Raw genomic sequence first — 12877 nt, 5'->3', positions numbered from 1 at the left:
TTATATGGAATGATCTGGATATCAATAAGTATTATTTTAGAGTCTGTCTCAGCATTTTCGTGTAATATTTTTATCTGTATTAGAGGAATTCAGGAAGGTAGTAAGAGAACGATGGAGACAATGGCATATTGGAATGTTACAAGCATCTTTAAATTTGTTTATTGGTCCTGGGAGAAGTGTGTGTGTGTTTGTGTGTGTTTTGGGGAGGGTGGTGTTTAGTACAAGAAAGGTTTACAAATGTAGGTTTTGAACCTCAAGGGGAAAAAGGTTTATTTATTTGTTCAGGTTGAGTTATCAAAGTTAAGAAAATATGAAGTGCTTGTTCAGATATTGACAAGAGTTGATTAGTAACAAAAATTAAGAATAACAAAGTTACAAGATTTTCAAAAATGAGGCTAGCATAAATTTAATTAGGTTTATATTTAATTTGTGAACATAATGCAAGATGATCATAGCTAATTTTGTTTGGGAAATAATATAAAAAGTTGAGAAATTTGGTACTTTTTGCTTTAATAGAGCTATTATTTATTAGTATCATTTCTTATATATAACACTTTTATGTAGAATAAAATGTAAATGTTTTAGAGTCTAATGATTTCTGTGTTAGTCATTCCCAGTACCGTGCAGGAGAACTCAGAGTTTGGTGCGAATCTGAGAATATGTTTCCCATGCCACCTCAGGGTATAACTTCACCAGGGACTGCTCCGGCTGTCACTTCAATGAGCAGCATCAACAGCACAGTTGCAACTCCTGCCAGTTATAACATGAAGAATGACCCCAGGGGACTCAATGTGTTCAAACAGGAGAAGCAGAAGGTTTGTTTTAGGAAGCTAACAGACATAGGAGTCTACTAGTGTTAACTGGTTATGTTAATGTAGTTGCCTAGCACATATGTGGTATTGTGAGTGTCATGTGAAATAAAAAGAATTGAAATTTTCAACTATGTTCAGAATTACAGTAGAGCCATATATCACTTAAAAATCATGCACATAAACTTTTCTGTTCTAAAAAAACCATTTAATATGTAACAAAATCTCAACATTGAGGACAAATGTAAGTTTGAACATTGTAATGAAATTGGTATAATTTATTCTGTCACTGAGACTTTGAGAGCATACTCTAAAGAGGGAGTTAGGAATATGTCTGAATAGACCCGCAGGCATAGCAGTAAAGGTAGAAGCTGGCAAACATTGATTTCCAGGCAAGTATTTGTGTTTATATATATTTAAAAAAAGATAGGTGAAATTACTATTTCATGTTTTGTTATCAAATACAAATATTAATAACCCCTTTAACTGTCATCGTTGGTTATTTACTATGACCCCAGGGTTGGAGAGTTTGTGGTATAAGCCCTTAAGTCATATTTGAATTTATTAATGTTTTTGTGTGCGTGCGTGTGTGTATGCATGTATACATGTACATACTTAGCATTCACTCAAGTACAGTGACAACACAGCAGTAAGATAATGGTGACCTATGAGAATGATGATATAATGGTTACTGTATGATTCCCTTTACCACTTCTTGCTTGCTGGAAACTTCAAGAACCCCACAGTTTAAACAGGTCGCTTATGCTTATGATTTGGCTTTTCAGAGCGGGATTAAAAAAAATGACCTCTTATCTAAATATCTAATACTTTTTGAGTTTGTGACTTCAGTTATTCTGAGAATGATGATCTGAGAGAAACAGTAAATTGCTTGTTTTAGAGTGAAAATAAATCTTCACTAACATTCAAATAATACCTTTTCATAGGTTAAGGCTTAATTATGCCTCTGGCAATTTCATGCCATAGCTCTTTTAGTTTTCTATTTATATGTTAATCCCTTCCCGGTATTGTCACAAGAATGTAGCCCCATATATACGTTCTTTAGCTCCTCCAACCTTCCCAAGGCTTCATTGCAAAAATCTGCTTTGCCTTATATTTTACTTTTCCCTTTCTATTTCCAATCCCTAGCTCTCTGTCTAATTACCCCTAATAGGAATAACATAGAATGTTGGAATTGAAATTCCGAAGATTGTTTAAAAAGAATACAGAAGTAAATTCAACTCATATATGGAGAGGGATTACTGCAGATAGGCTAAATAATATGAAATAGTGGAAATAGAACAAGGTATGGTATATTTTCTTAATTGATATCATGGCCCTGATCTTTCAGTTTATTCTAAGTTGCAGTGTTAACTATAATCTTAATGTAATGTTACTATTCATCAATTTTCTAAGAGTCACAGCATGTTGAATCCTTCTAGTTTGCTTGTTTCACGGTTCTCAGAACAACCAGTCTCCTTTTTCTGGACCAGTCTGAAGCAACTCTCAAGGAACAAGCTGTTTTCCGGGAGCCAAACCTCACTAATGGAGCTCCTGGTTGGAAGCATGTGCTTAAGGTCACAGCAGCCTTAGTGTTTCCCATAAGGCTCTTCAGATTGTTAATACATGAGTGACTCAGTCCCTTCATCCCCCCTTTTTTTAACCCTCAGCTGAGTTAGGTTATACATGCTTATGCTTTAATTATATATAAATAAATTAGATTTCTTTGCATCTCTTATGTATGTTGACCCGTTTTTAGGGGGCCTAAACAGTATGTAATATAACTGTGCTCCATGTAACTTGTTTCATGATTTGGCTCACTTTTGAAATGCATTTAAGCTTCACTGTATCTTTTTCATTCTAGTCTTCTGTTTATGCTCCACAAATTAAAACTTTTGTTTTAAAAGTGGTATTACAACCTTAAGAAAAATTTCAATTAAATCTAGTTCTGCCACTGTAAGAGATATTCATTGACATGTTGCTTAAATCCCAAAGAGTGGGGAGCTAGCTACCTAATCAGATGTCTAACAAGAGCGAAATGTTTTAATAATTTTAGTGAGGTACAGAATAGAATATTTAATGACATTGTGTGATTTAAAGTGATAGTTAAAAGATACATATAAAGATAAAAATGTTAACGTATGCTGATTTTATAAAATATGAATACTTAAAATATTGGAAGATAACATAAAAGTTGGGTTGATGAGACAATGGGAAGTAATTTCTTCTCCTCCCCTCATAATTCTAAATTTTCTGGAATTTCAAGAATTTATTTAAAAATAAAAATTCAATTTTGAACAGTTTGATGTTTCCTCATTTTAGTTTTTTCTTTTCACTTAGTGGCCTCACGTATCTCCTAATTTCTTAGTCAACTTTTTGGTATGAGCATATTTTTCCCTGCAATTCTTAACCAAAACCTAAAGGGTTCTGCAGTTGTCATATTGTTGACTATTGCCTTTGTTTTTACAGAGGAAGACAATGTACCACCCTCATTTTGAGGAGTTGGATTGGTTCTAGGTTGAAATTTGACACACTTGAAAAATCATTTTGAAATCTAATTAGTATTAAGGAAAAAAATAGGAAACTATTGATGGAGAGCAAAATATATCTGAAATAGATTTTTAATGATAGCCATGGGATTGTTTGGGGATGGGAGGATAGGATGAAAGGTGAAGAAAAAGAGTTGGCAAGAAAAAAACTCAGAGAAGAAAATTGAAGTAGACTTCTCAAAAACTTCACAAAGTTAAGCTTCTAAAGAAAAATGGAAAAAATCTGAAGGTTGACAGGTCAAATATATAGTGCTGTACCTTAGAACCTTATAAAATTAATTTTTATGTGGATTTAGGCATAATGATCAAATCACATCCCCTCCCTAAGAAAATGACTGGTTTTGCCCCTTGAACAAAGTGTTTACACTTTATATAAATTTGGGAACTGGATGATGTAAAAGGTATATAATCTGTAATTAAAATATTGAGTACTTTGGAATGCCATAAAGTTGATTTGGAAATGTTTTTGCTAGAAGTTTACATCTGAATAAAGCAGTTTTTTTTTTTTAATATAAAAAGTTTTTAGCAAGTAAAATTTTAATTAAAATAATGACCTGTTACACTAATACTGTTATATGTAATGGGATAAATGATGTTAGGATGAAAGAATACTGAGGCACTTTAGACCACAGGCTCACAAGTAATTAGGTGCTGCCCTGGCTATTTGTTTCCATGCTTTTGCCACTAGTTTCAAATGAGTAAAGTGTTGGTAAGAATTAAAATTTTGGGGGCGTGTGGTTTTTAAAAGTGTCTCAGTACCATGCATGAATTTCATGAATTAAAGCAAACAGTGATACTAATTATTTGAAAGAATCATTTATATTTGAGTTTGAGGTCTTTTTTTTTTTTATATTTCTGTTCATTATCTCCCCTCCCCTTCAGTGTTTATATCCTTCAGTTATTTTTTTCCTGTTCTAGAAATTAGATTTTATTTTAAATGTTTTTCTCAAGTAGTCTCCTAATTTTATTGGAAGGATTATGATAATATCCCCCCTACCCTCCTGGAACCTCATTTAATTGCAGGATCAGAGCACTGAAAATGACCTTCATATTTGGATTTTGGTTGGCATCAGTCATTTAGCATACTTTCATTGAATAACTGTTGGCCAGTATGCTGGGTTAAGGGGTAAATACAAAGAGAAATGACTCTTGCTATCCAGCTTTTGAAGTATTATAGGAAAAAACATCAAAAATACATTATTATGATATATGATAAGTGCTTTGGTAGAGGTAAGTGCAAAGGGTTATGGGAAAGAGAAGGAAATAGGCTTATTTTGCTTATCTAATTGCTGATTTAGCCCTTCTAAAATTGTTCACAGATGACCATAACACTTTGTATTAAAAAATTTCTTATTAGTGAAATCGAAAATTGTCAAAACTTTCAAGAAAATTTTTTTGAAAAGGATGTGTAGTTTAAATGTTTAAAATCTGTAAAATTTGGTCAGTTAAAAAATTCCCACTGTCTTTGTAATACAGAATGATATGGAACCTAGCAAAGCTGTTCCACTGAATGCATCAAAACAAGATGGACCCATGCCAAAACCGCATAGTGTTTCACTCAATGATACTGAAACAAGGAAACTCATGGAAGAGTGTAAAAGACTTCAGGGAGAAATGATGAAGCTATCAGAAGAAAATCGACACCTGAGAGTAAGTTGTTTTTTGAAAATTAGTTGATTTAAATAGAGGCATAGGATATGTGAATATTACTGGGCTATTTTGTTTATCAGTTTTTAAATGTATCTACCAAAGATAGGTCTATTCTTTCTCATTTTCCCCAGTTGATTTATGTTATGTCCTTTGCTCCCTACCCTCAACCTCTTTTTACAGTTTTACTATGGCTTCTTATTGCCTGCAGGTTTTTTCCCTAGCTACATCCTAGTTAATTGTGATGTGGCTTGTGGCATTGCTAGCTTCCTCTCTTGTTTGCACCCTTCACATTCTGTGCCCTAGTCATATGAACTGCCTAGAATGGTACTACCCCATAGGGTAGCCAGCCACTAGTAATATGGTGCTACTGAGCACTTGAAATGTGGTTAGTTTGAATTGAAATGTGCTGCAAGTGTAAAATAAACACTGATTTCTTAGACTTAGTACAAAAAGAGTAGAGTATCTTTTTTTGTGTTGTTACATATTGAAATAATGTTTTGGTTATATGTTAAAATTAATTTTGCCAATTTTCTACCTTTTTAATGTGCTTTTAGAAAATTTAAAAATTACACATTTAGCTCACATTTGAAGATCATATTACATTTGTATTGGACAGTGTTGGCTATAGTATCCTGAAGAAGCCTTTCGGTTTTATCACTCTCTTTTGCTTTAGCTTAAATTCTCTCTGTTGCCTTGAATTCTTTTCCCTACTCTGATAGCACCTACATACATGCACATTCATCTCTTGGTTCTTGGTTCTTGTCATCTTTTCAGTATAACCTTTTGTAGGACACTATTCCCCGCAAAAAGAAAAGAAAAATTGTTTTGGAATGCTGTCTCCTTTGTTTTCACCAATGCCTCTAATTTGTTGGAAGTGTTTCTCCCTCTAGTGGGCAGTGGTTTCCTTGGGGGTAAGGACTGTGTTCATTCATCTTTGCATTCATAGCACACACATACAGTAGTCACTTATATGTATGTATGAGTGGATGGACAGATGGAAGGATGGACTGGCAAATTGGGGACTAATTTGAATATGTGTGTAAGTTATTAATAATTAGAGTTTGACAGGTATCAGTATCTGAATACCTTTAAATGCTTTTTAAGGCTGAGTTTTTTGTATCAGTGTGGATAAAAAATATATATAGGTAAAGAATCTCAGTTATGGGACTTAATCTACATTTAGTTATTCTGTCTTAAATGTACATAGGAACTACACTCTGAATCAAAGGCCCTATATTTTGAATTGATCTGTTCTGAAATAATTTTTCTGGCTATCTCTTCATATTCCTAATACCCCCTCAAAGGTCCCCTGCCCCCAGTAGAAAGAATATCTCCTTTTTACACCCACACACCATGGATTTTAAAGGATGCAATTTTTTGTTATTTTTACTTTATTGGTTGATTTGCACAGTGTGTTTTTTGATGAAAGATGTCCTCCTTAACATGCTCAGTGTATTTGTTCAGAAAAAACACTTTATTTCTTGGCAGAGAGCGGAGAAGTGGAAATGGTAGGAAGTGATAAAAGTAGAGCAGGGCTGGAAAATAGGAAGAGTGAACAGGGAGATAGGTGAGTGAGACTTCACTCCTGGTCTCTACTCTTTATAGGCTGATGTTCTCCAAGTTGTTAAAAAAGCATTCTGCTGTTTAAAAGTTAAAAGGCCATTGGCTTATAGAATCAATTTCAGGCCCTTTAACATTTTATACATAAGACCCATCATAATTTGTTGCCAGATCAACTTTTTTGAGCATGTCTGATGACTGCCCGTCTGGTTCTTAATCCTCTTGTCTATCTGAATCTCCCCAGAGAGCTTTATAAAAATATACTTGGTCAGGCCCTCTCTAGACCTAGTGAATCAGTCACTAGAAGTATTTTTTGAAGTTCTTGCTTTAGAATCACTGCTCTCTGCACACAGAACTGATTAGCATAAGACCGAAAAGACTCATAAAACCCTCAGAAAATCCAGTAATGCAAATAAAGCGCTGTAACATTAGAGGGACTCTTTTACTTGGTATTAATAAGCACACTAGAAGAATCAGTGTGAGGAAATAAAAATTAGCTTGCACTGAGGAAGTAAAAATGTGCCCTGCCATTCAACTGGTTGGGCTGTTGGACACAAATAAAGCAAACTACCTAGCTAACAGATAACAGATAATCAGTATTTTTCCTAGGGTCATACTGCAGCTGGTAAAGTGTCATAACAACCTCCTACTGCTTTCTTACTTAGAAACATTGTTCCCTAAAATCATAGACAGTCAGAAACTTTGCTACATGAAACCATTATATCAGTAAGAATGAAGCAGCCCACTCCGGTATGGAACATTTGAGTCACTTTGGCGCAGAGAAGCAGCCTCCCTTTTTTAGTCCAGGTGCAGAACTTCAGATGAGGTGTTTCTGTATACAACATTCCAACATCTGTTGTAATTTGTAGTTTCTAAAAAAAACCAGGATTTTGTGTCTTCTTTGCAGTTCAGACCCAACGCTGAATGTTTTACAAACAGACCTCCTGCTTTACTTTGAGCATGTCAAGGAACTGCATTATTTAAATTTAATCCCGAATTTCCTCCTTTCCCAAAATCCTATAAAGTCCTATCTTTTCCTTTGGTGAGATGCTCCCTCTGCCTCTTGTGTGTGGGTTCCCTGGTTGTAATGAGTCAGTAAAGCTGTCAGACTACAGGTTTGTTTCTGGTGATCTTTGGCTGATGGGGCTTGGACAGGTGGCAACCAGTGTAAAAATACTTTGGGCCACCTTGGAAGTAAGTGCATGCATGGAACTCTTCTTTAATTGTACTTAATGGGATTTTTCCTTCTATATAAATGTAGGCATATCTGATTTTTCAGTGTTTTACGAGTATATTTCTCAGCTCTGGTTTTTAACGTCATCATTATTGAGATATAACATATTTTCTATGAAGACACTCATTGTGAGCATATAATTCATTGATTTTTAGTCAATTTATAGAATTGTGCAGCCATCACTAGAATCCAGTTTTAGAATATTTGTATCACCCTAGAAAGTGTTCTTATATAAGACAGTTACCAATTAATCCCTATCCCCATCTCCAACCATATGCATGCAGATCTGCTTTCTGCCTATAGATTTTTAGCTTAGTTTTATTATATGCCTAATTGTTTTTAAAACCTCTTTGTTCATATTTTTTTCTTTCTAGGATGAAGGCTTAAGGCTCAGAAAGGTAGCACATTCGGATAAACCTGGATCAACCTCAACTACATCCTTCAGAGATAATGTCACCAGTCCTCTTCCTTCACTTCTTGTTGTAATTGCAGCCATTTTCATTGGATTCTTTTTAGGGAAATTTATCTTGTAGAGTGAAGCATGCAGAATGCTATTTCTTTTTTTTTCTCTTGACCAGAAAAAGATTTGTTTACCTACCATTTCATTGGTAGTATGGCCCACGGTGACCATTTCTTTTGTGTGTACAGCGTCATAGGCTTTGCCTTTAATGATCTCATACAGTTAGAAAACACAGTAAAAACAAACTGTTCGGCTAATGGACAAATTGTATATTACCAGATCATCACTAGCAGATGTCAGTTGCACATTCAGTCCTTTACGAAATTCATAAATAAAGAATTGTTCTTTCTTTGTGGTTTTAATAAGAGTTCAAGAATTGTTCAGAGTCTTGTAAATGTTATTTTAATAATCCCTTTAAATTTTATCTGTTGCTGTTACCTCTTGAAATATGATTTATTTAGATTGCTAATCCCACTCATTCAGGAAATGCCAAGAGGTATTCTGTGGGGAAATGGTGCCTCTTACAGTGTAAATTTTCTCCTTTACCTTTGCTAATATCATGGCAGAATTTTTCTTATCCCTTGTGAGGCAGTTGTTGACTGAGTTTTTTTCATCCTTACAATCCTGTCCCATGGTATTTAACAACAACAACAAAATAAAACTGTTAACAGATTCTTGCTCAATAGCTTGTTTGTGTCTGTCGTGCCATCACATGGGGATACCAGGGAGTCCACTCTGATAATTTGAAATTTATAATATAATGCACAATTTTATCTTGCATTTGCCCTTTCAGATATTACAGTATTTGTAGGTAAAAGTGCTCATTCTGTAAGGAAAGGAACTGATAAAACTTTCAAGCTACTTTTGGTATTTTGGAAGATCATAATCAGTTTGTCTTCAAGATAATATAAGCAAATACCGTGAGAATAAAAGTGCTGTAATTTTTGTCAGTTTATGTGTATGCCTTATGGCTCTATTGTGTTTAATTTACCCCCTTTTTAATAGGTTCTTTTAGTAACTTTTCAAGGAAGACTCATTCTCCTTGGTTGTTCTAATCAAGTGCTTTTTAACCAGCCTGATAATTCCTTTATAACATTTCATAATAACAGTTAAAAGTCGGTGTTTTTTCCTGCCCAATTTGACATTTAAATTTCCATTATGGAAATTTTGTATTACCGAGCAAGCCTAGGGAATCTTTGTAAAAAATGACTTTATCCTTTGCAAATGTGTTAACCGTGTGAAACACGTTTTCAGTATAAATATGCATTACAGGGTCTGATACTTTCCTGCACTTAGTCTTACATCTTTGTTTCATTTGTACTAGCATAGAAAATTTTGGAACCATAGAAAATGTATTCAGTTTTTTTTTTTTTTTTTTTTAAACTGAATACGGTATAATACAAGTGAATTTTGATCCTGGAAAATAGGTGTTGGTTTTGTAAAAGATACACATCTATCTGAAAGGGAAATTGGACTTTGTGACTTGGTCTGATCCAGTGAAGTATGTTAGGCCCAGGTCTGTGTATACATTTTTTAATGAGTGAAATGTTGGTTGCCTTTTCATTTTAAGTATGTTTTGATTTGTTAGATCACATGTGTTGTGTCATTGGCTCTGTGGTATCTTTTATAAAACCTCTTGCTTATGTGCAAAAGTTACTAAAAAAACACAAGTAACACCTATCCATTACTAGCATGCTACTGCAGGTATGTTTCCACTGTTGTATGCTTTACAGTCATTGTAAAATTTCCCCCTCTTTCTGATAACTGGAAAAGCATGCTAGAAAAAGCCTTGCATTTTTGTCCCATAAATGCAGAATCAGTAATTCCTTGGCTTAAAGCTCTCTATATAATCTACATTATTGGTGATAAGTATCAAGCTTGGTATTTTGTGGCTATCATTTTTTTTAAAAAAATTGAAGTTTTCAAAAATTTAGCAAAATCCCGTTTTATGGGAATGCTCCTTAGAATTTATTTTGTTTAACCCCTTTGTTTTATAGTTGAGGAATCTGAGGCCTTTATGGGAGTTAAGAGAACTTTACCCATGTCTCACAGGTAGGTAGAGGCAGAGCTGGACCTAGAAATCTGCTCTCCTTATTAGCTCGGTGTCTTATCTGGTAACTTTTTAGGAAAAAAAAATTGTTTTAATTTGACATGACATAAATAATGAACATAAGATGCTATTTAATAAGTTTGTGAAATTTTCTATCATAAGATTGTATGACAGGCTGATGTTGAATAATTTCATGTATATGTTTGGTTTTAGTGTTTAGGCTCGAAATCCCCCTGCTCCATATTGGTAATAAACACTATGAAATACAATGTATTTTAAGATAGACATTCTACAAAATACATTATGTAATGGTTGGTTTTGAGATAGATTGTAGTCTGGGTAGCATCTGCAAAATAAAATGTATATGGGCTGCTACTTAACTGCTTTACATATCAGGAGATGCTCTGATTGTATAGGGGACTTAATTTCTATTTTTAATTGCTGTATGAGATGTAATCAGATTATTTTACTACCAATGGTTGGTTACTTTAAAAGAGTCCAGCTGTATTAATTGACTAATAATTTATAGATTAAATTGTTTGTCTCCATTCTTTACATGTTTAGAAAATTTCGTTTGCCTGCTTGCTAGTGTATGTAAGGATGAGGGTAATACACTGTTGCTAATGCTGAAATCACGATCAAGTGACTAAGGCCTTAAGTACATATGTGACACTGAATGCACTACCTACCTTCATTTTTTCTATAACTAATGTACCTTAAATTTGCCCATTCTTGTATTTACAAGAAACAAATTTACGAATTGTATTCTGAGTGTTTTACCTTAAATGACACTTGGAAAAAATATGAAATTCAGAAATTCTGGTCAAAGAAAAAATAATTTTCTTAATTTCTCCTTCAAGTACCTTAGCTCAACTTACTCTAAAATTGATATCTGTTGTGGGAATTACTCTTGGATTGCAATCATTCAAAATATGCCACTTCAAAACCAAGTTTTATCAATACGGTAAAAAAAAAAAAACACAAAAAACAGTTGTAGAGTGTACCCCCAAATTGTGATCTTCTGCCACTTTAAAAACATTCAAGTAATGGTTTTCCTAGAGCTTTGCACATTCCTATTCAGTGATTTTGGTGTGTGCAGAGATTTAAAAAAATTGACCTTTGTGAGAGAGGGAAAGACCAATGTTTACCGTATGGAAAAACAAAATGAGAAAGTAAATAAATGATCTTTATTTTCTAGCTTTCAAAAAAAATTAAATTGTTGCGTGAATAAATAAACTGATTTAAAATGTGGTGAAGTGTCATTTTCCTTTTCAAAAAACAACAAAAAGGAATTTGATTTCAACAGATAATGATGGTTGTTAATGTTCTGTCAAGTAACAATAGCCACTCATTGACTGGGACTTGAGTTCTAACAGCAGTCTCGATTTAGAGACTTAGAAGGTAAGTGCTTTTAATAGGGAATTGGGAACTGGTTTGTTAGTTCTGCATGTAATAGCCCATGGTTAGAAGCTGTGCTTCCAGGCAGGAACAGTGTGGCCTCTTGGCAGTGCCCAGCCTGTTGGAGATTGGTGCAAAGAAGTTTGAACATCCATCATTAAGAGAAAGAAAATTTTATCTTCTTATGTTTCTGATTGTAGAAATAATGTGTGCATTTTAACGAATTTGGAAAATACATTATATTATATTTAAAAAAAAACACATCCAGCAGCATCTATTTCCCTATAATATTAGTGCTCTTTAAGCATAATCATAAATTACAAAGAACTTTGTATCCTATTCTTAATCATTTCTCTGATTTATTGAAAACCAAGCATAAGTGACAGCAAAATACCTTTATTTTTACAATCTCTTTACCATAAGTTTATGAACATTTTATAATAATTTAAAGCTCGATTGGCCACATAATTCTCTTTCTAGTTATGGATGCCCTCCTATTACCACATTTCTTAAAAAATTTTTTTCCCAGTTCCTATGTATAATATCCATCCATCTTTAAAGAAAGTGCAAGGAACTATCAAAATAACTTCATTTTATTTATTTTTAGTTGTATGCAACTGTTACATTAACTTGTGATGGGCTTAAAATAATGATGCTTGAACAGTTTCTTTAGAGATACTGACTTTTGGTCTGGGGTGGAGACCTGGCATGGTCATTTGTTTTTAAGCTCTCTGTTCATTTTAATCTGCCTCCAGCAGCTGCTTTATAGGTTTTTAAATGCCAAAGCCAGGTGCAAAATAGGTTTAAGCAAGACTTAAGTCCTGTAATATAGGGAAGCTGCATTTTCAGAATTCTTTGTATATTCTTTAAAAATAAGTTGCAGGAGTCACCTTTAGGTATTGCTTAATGCAAGAGCTATCTTTGTAAAGTTAGGATTTTTAGAACACCAGTAAGAGTTTTAACTTGTAAATAAGTGTGAGCTGTCTGTACAAAAACAATTTGAGAAATTTTATGGAGGTTAGTTTTAAGTACCACTTGGCTAATACCCAAAGTGATTATCTTTACCTACCTAAGAAATTTATTTTGCTCATACTTTTCGAAGTGTGCGATGGTTTTCAAGATGTTTATCACCACGTGCCAGCTATTAATCATCTCCCTGATCTTATGAAA

At 33.8% G+C, this 12877-nt stretch overlaps 1 protein-coding gene across 2 annotated transcripts in view; it reads left to right on the top strand.

Moving 5' to 3' along the window:
* VAPA (VAMP associated protein A) overlaps positions 1 to 11288 on the top strand; it is a 38943-nt gene extending 27655 nt beyond the window's left edge. Inside the window, exons 5-7 of one of the 2 annotated variants that reach the window (XM_016119893.2) lie at positions 681 to 815; positions 4832 to 5005; positions 8174 to 11288. In XM_016119893.2, the coding sequence (XP_015975379.1) occupies positions 681 to 815; positions 4832 to 5005; positions 8174 to 8332 (468 nt within the window). In that variant the 3' untranslated portion in view covers positions 8333 to 11288. The remainder of the gene's footprint in view (positions 1 to 680; positions 816 to 4831; positions 5006 to 8173) is intronic. The other variant, XM_016119894.2, reaches the window with a different exon arrangement.
* The last annotated feature ends 1589 nt before the right edge of the window (positions 11289 to 12877 follow it).

This window comes from Rousettus aegyptiacus, unplaced genomic scaffold, assembly GCF_014176215.1.
Source record: "Rousettus aegyptiacus isolate mRouAeg1 unplaced genomic scaffold, mRouAeg1.p scaffold_m13_p_12, whole genome shotgun sequence".
Classification (NCBI taxonomy): domain Eukaryota; kingdom Metazoa; phylum Chordata; class Mammalia; order Chiroptera; family Pteropodidae; genus Rousettus; species Rousettus aegyptiacus.
The sequence above is the reverse complement of the archived record's forward strand: the minus strand, read 5'-3'. Positions and strand labels throughout refer to the sequence as shown.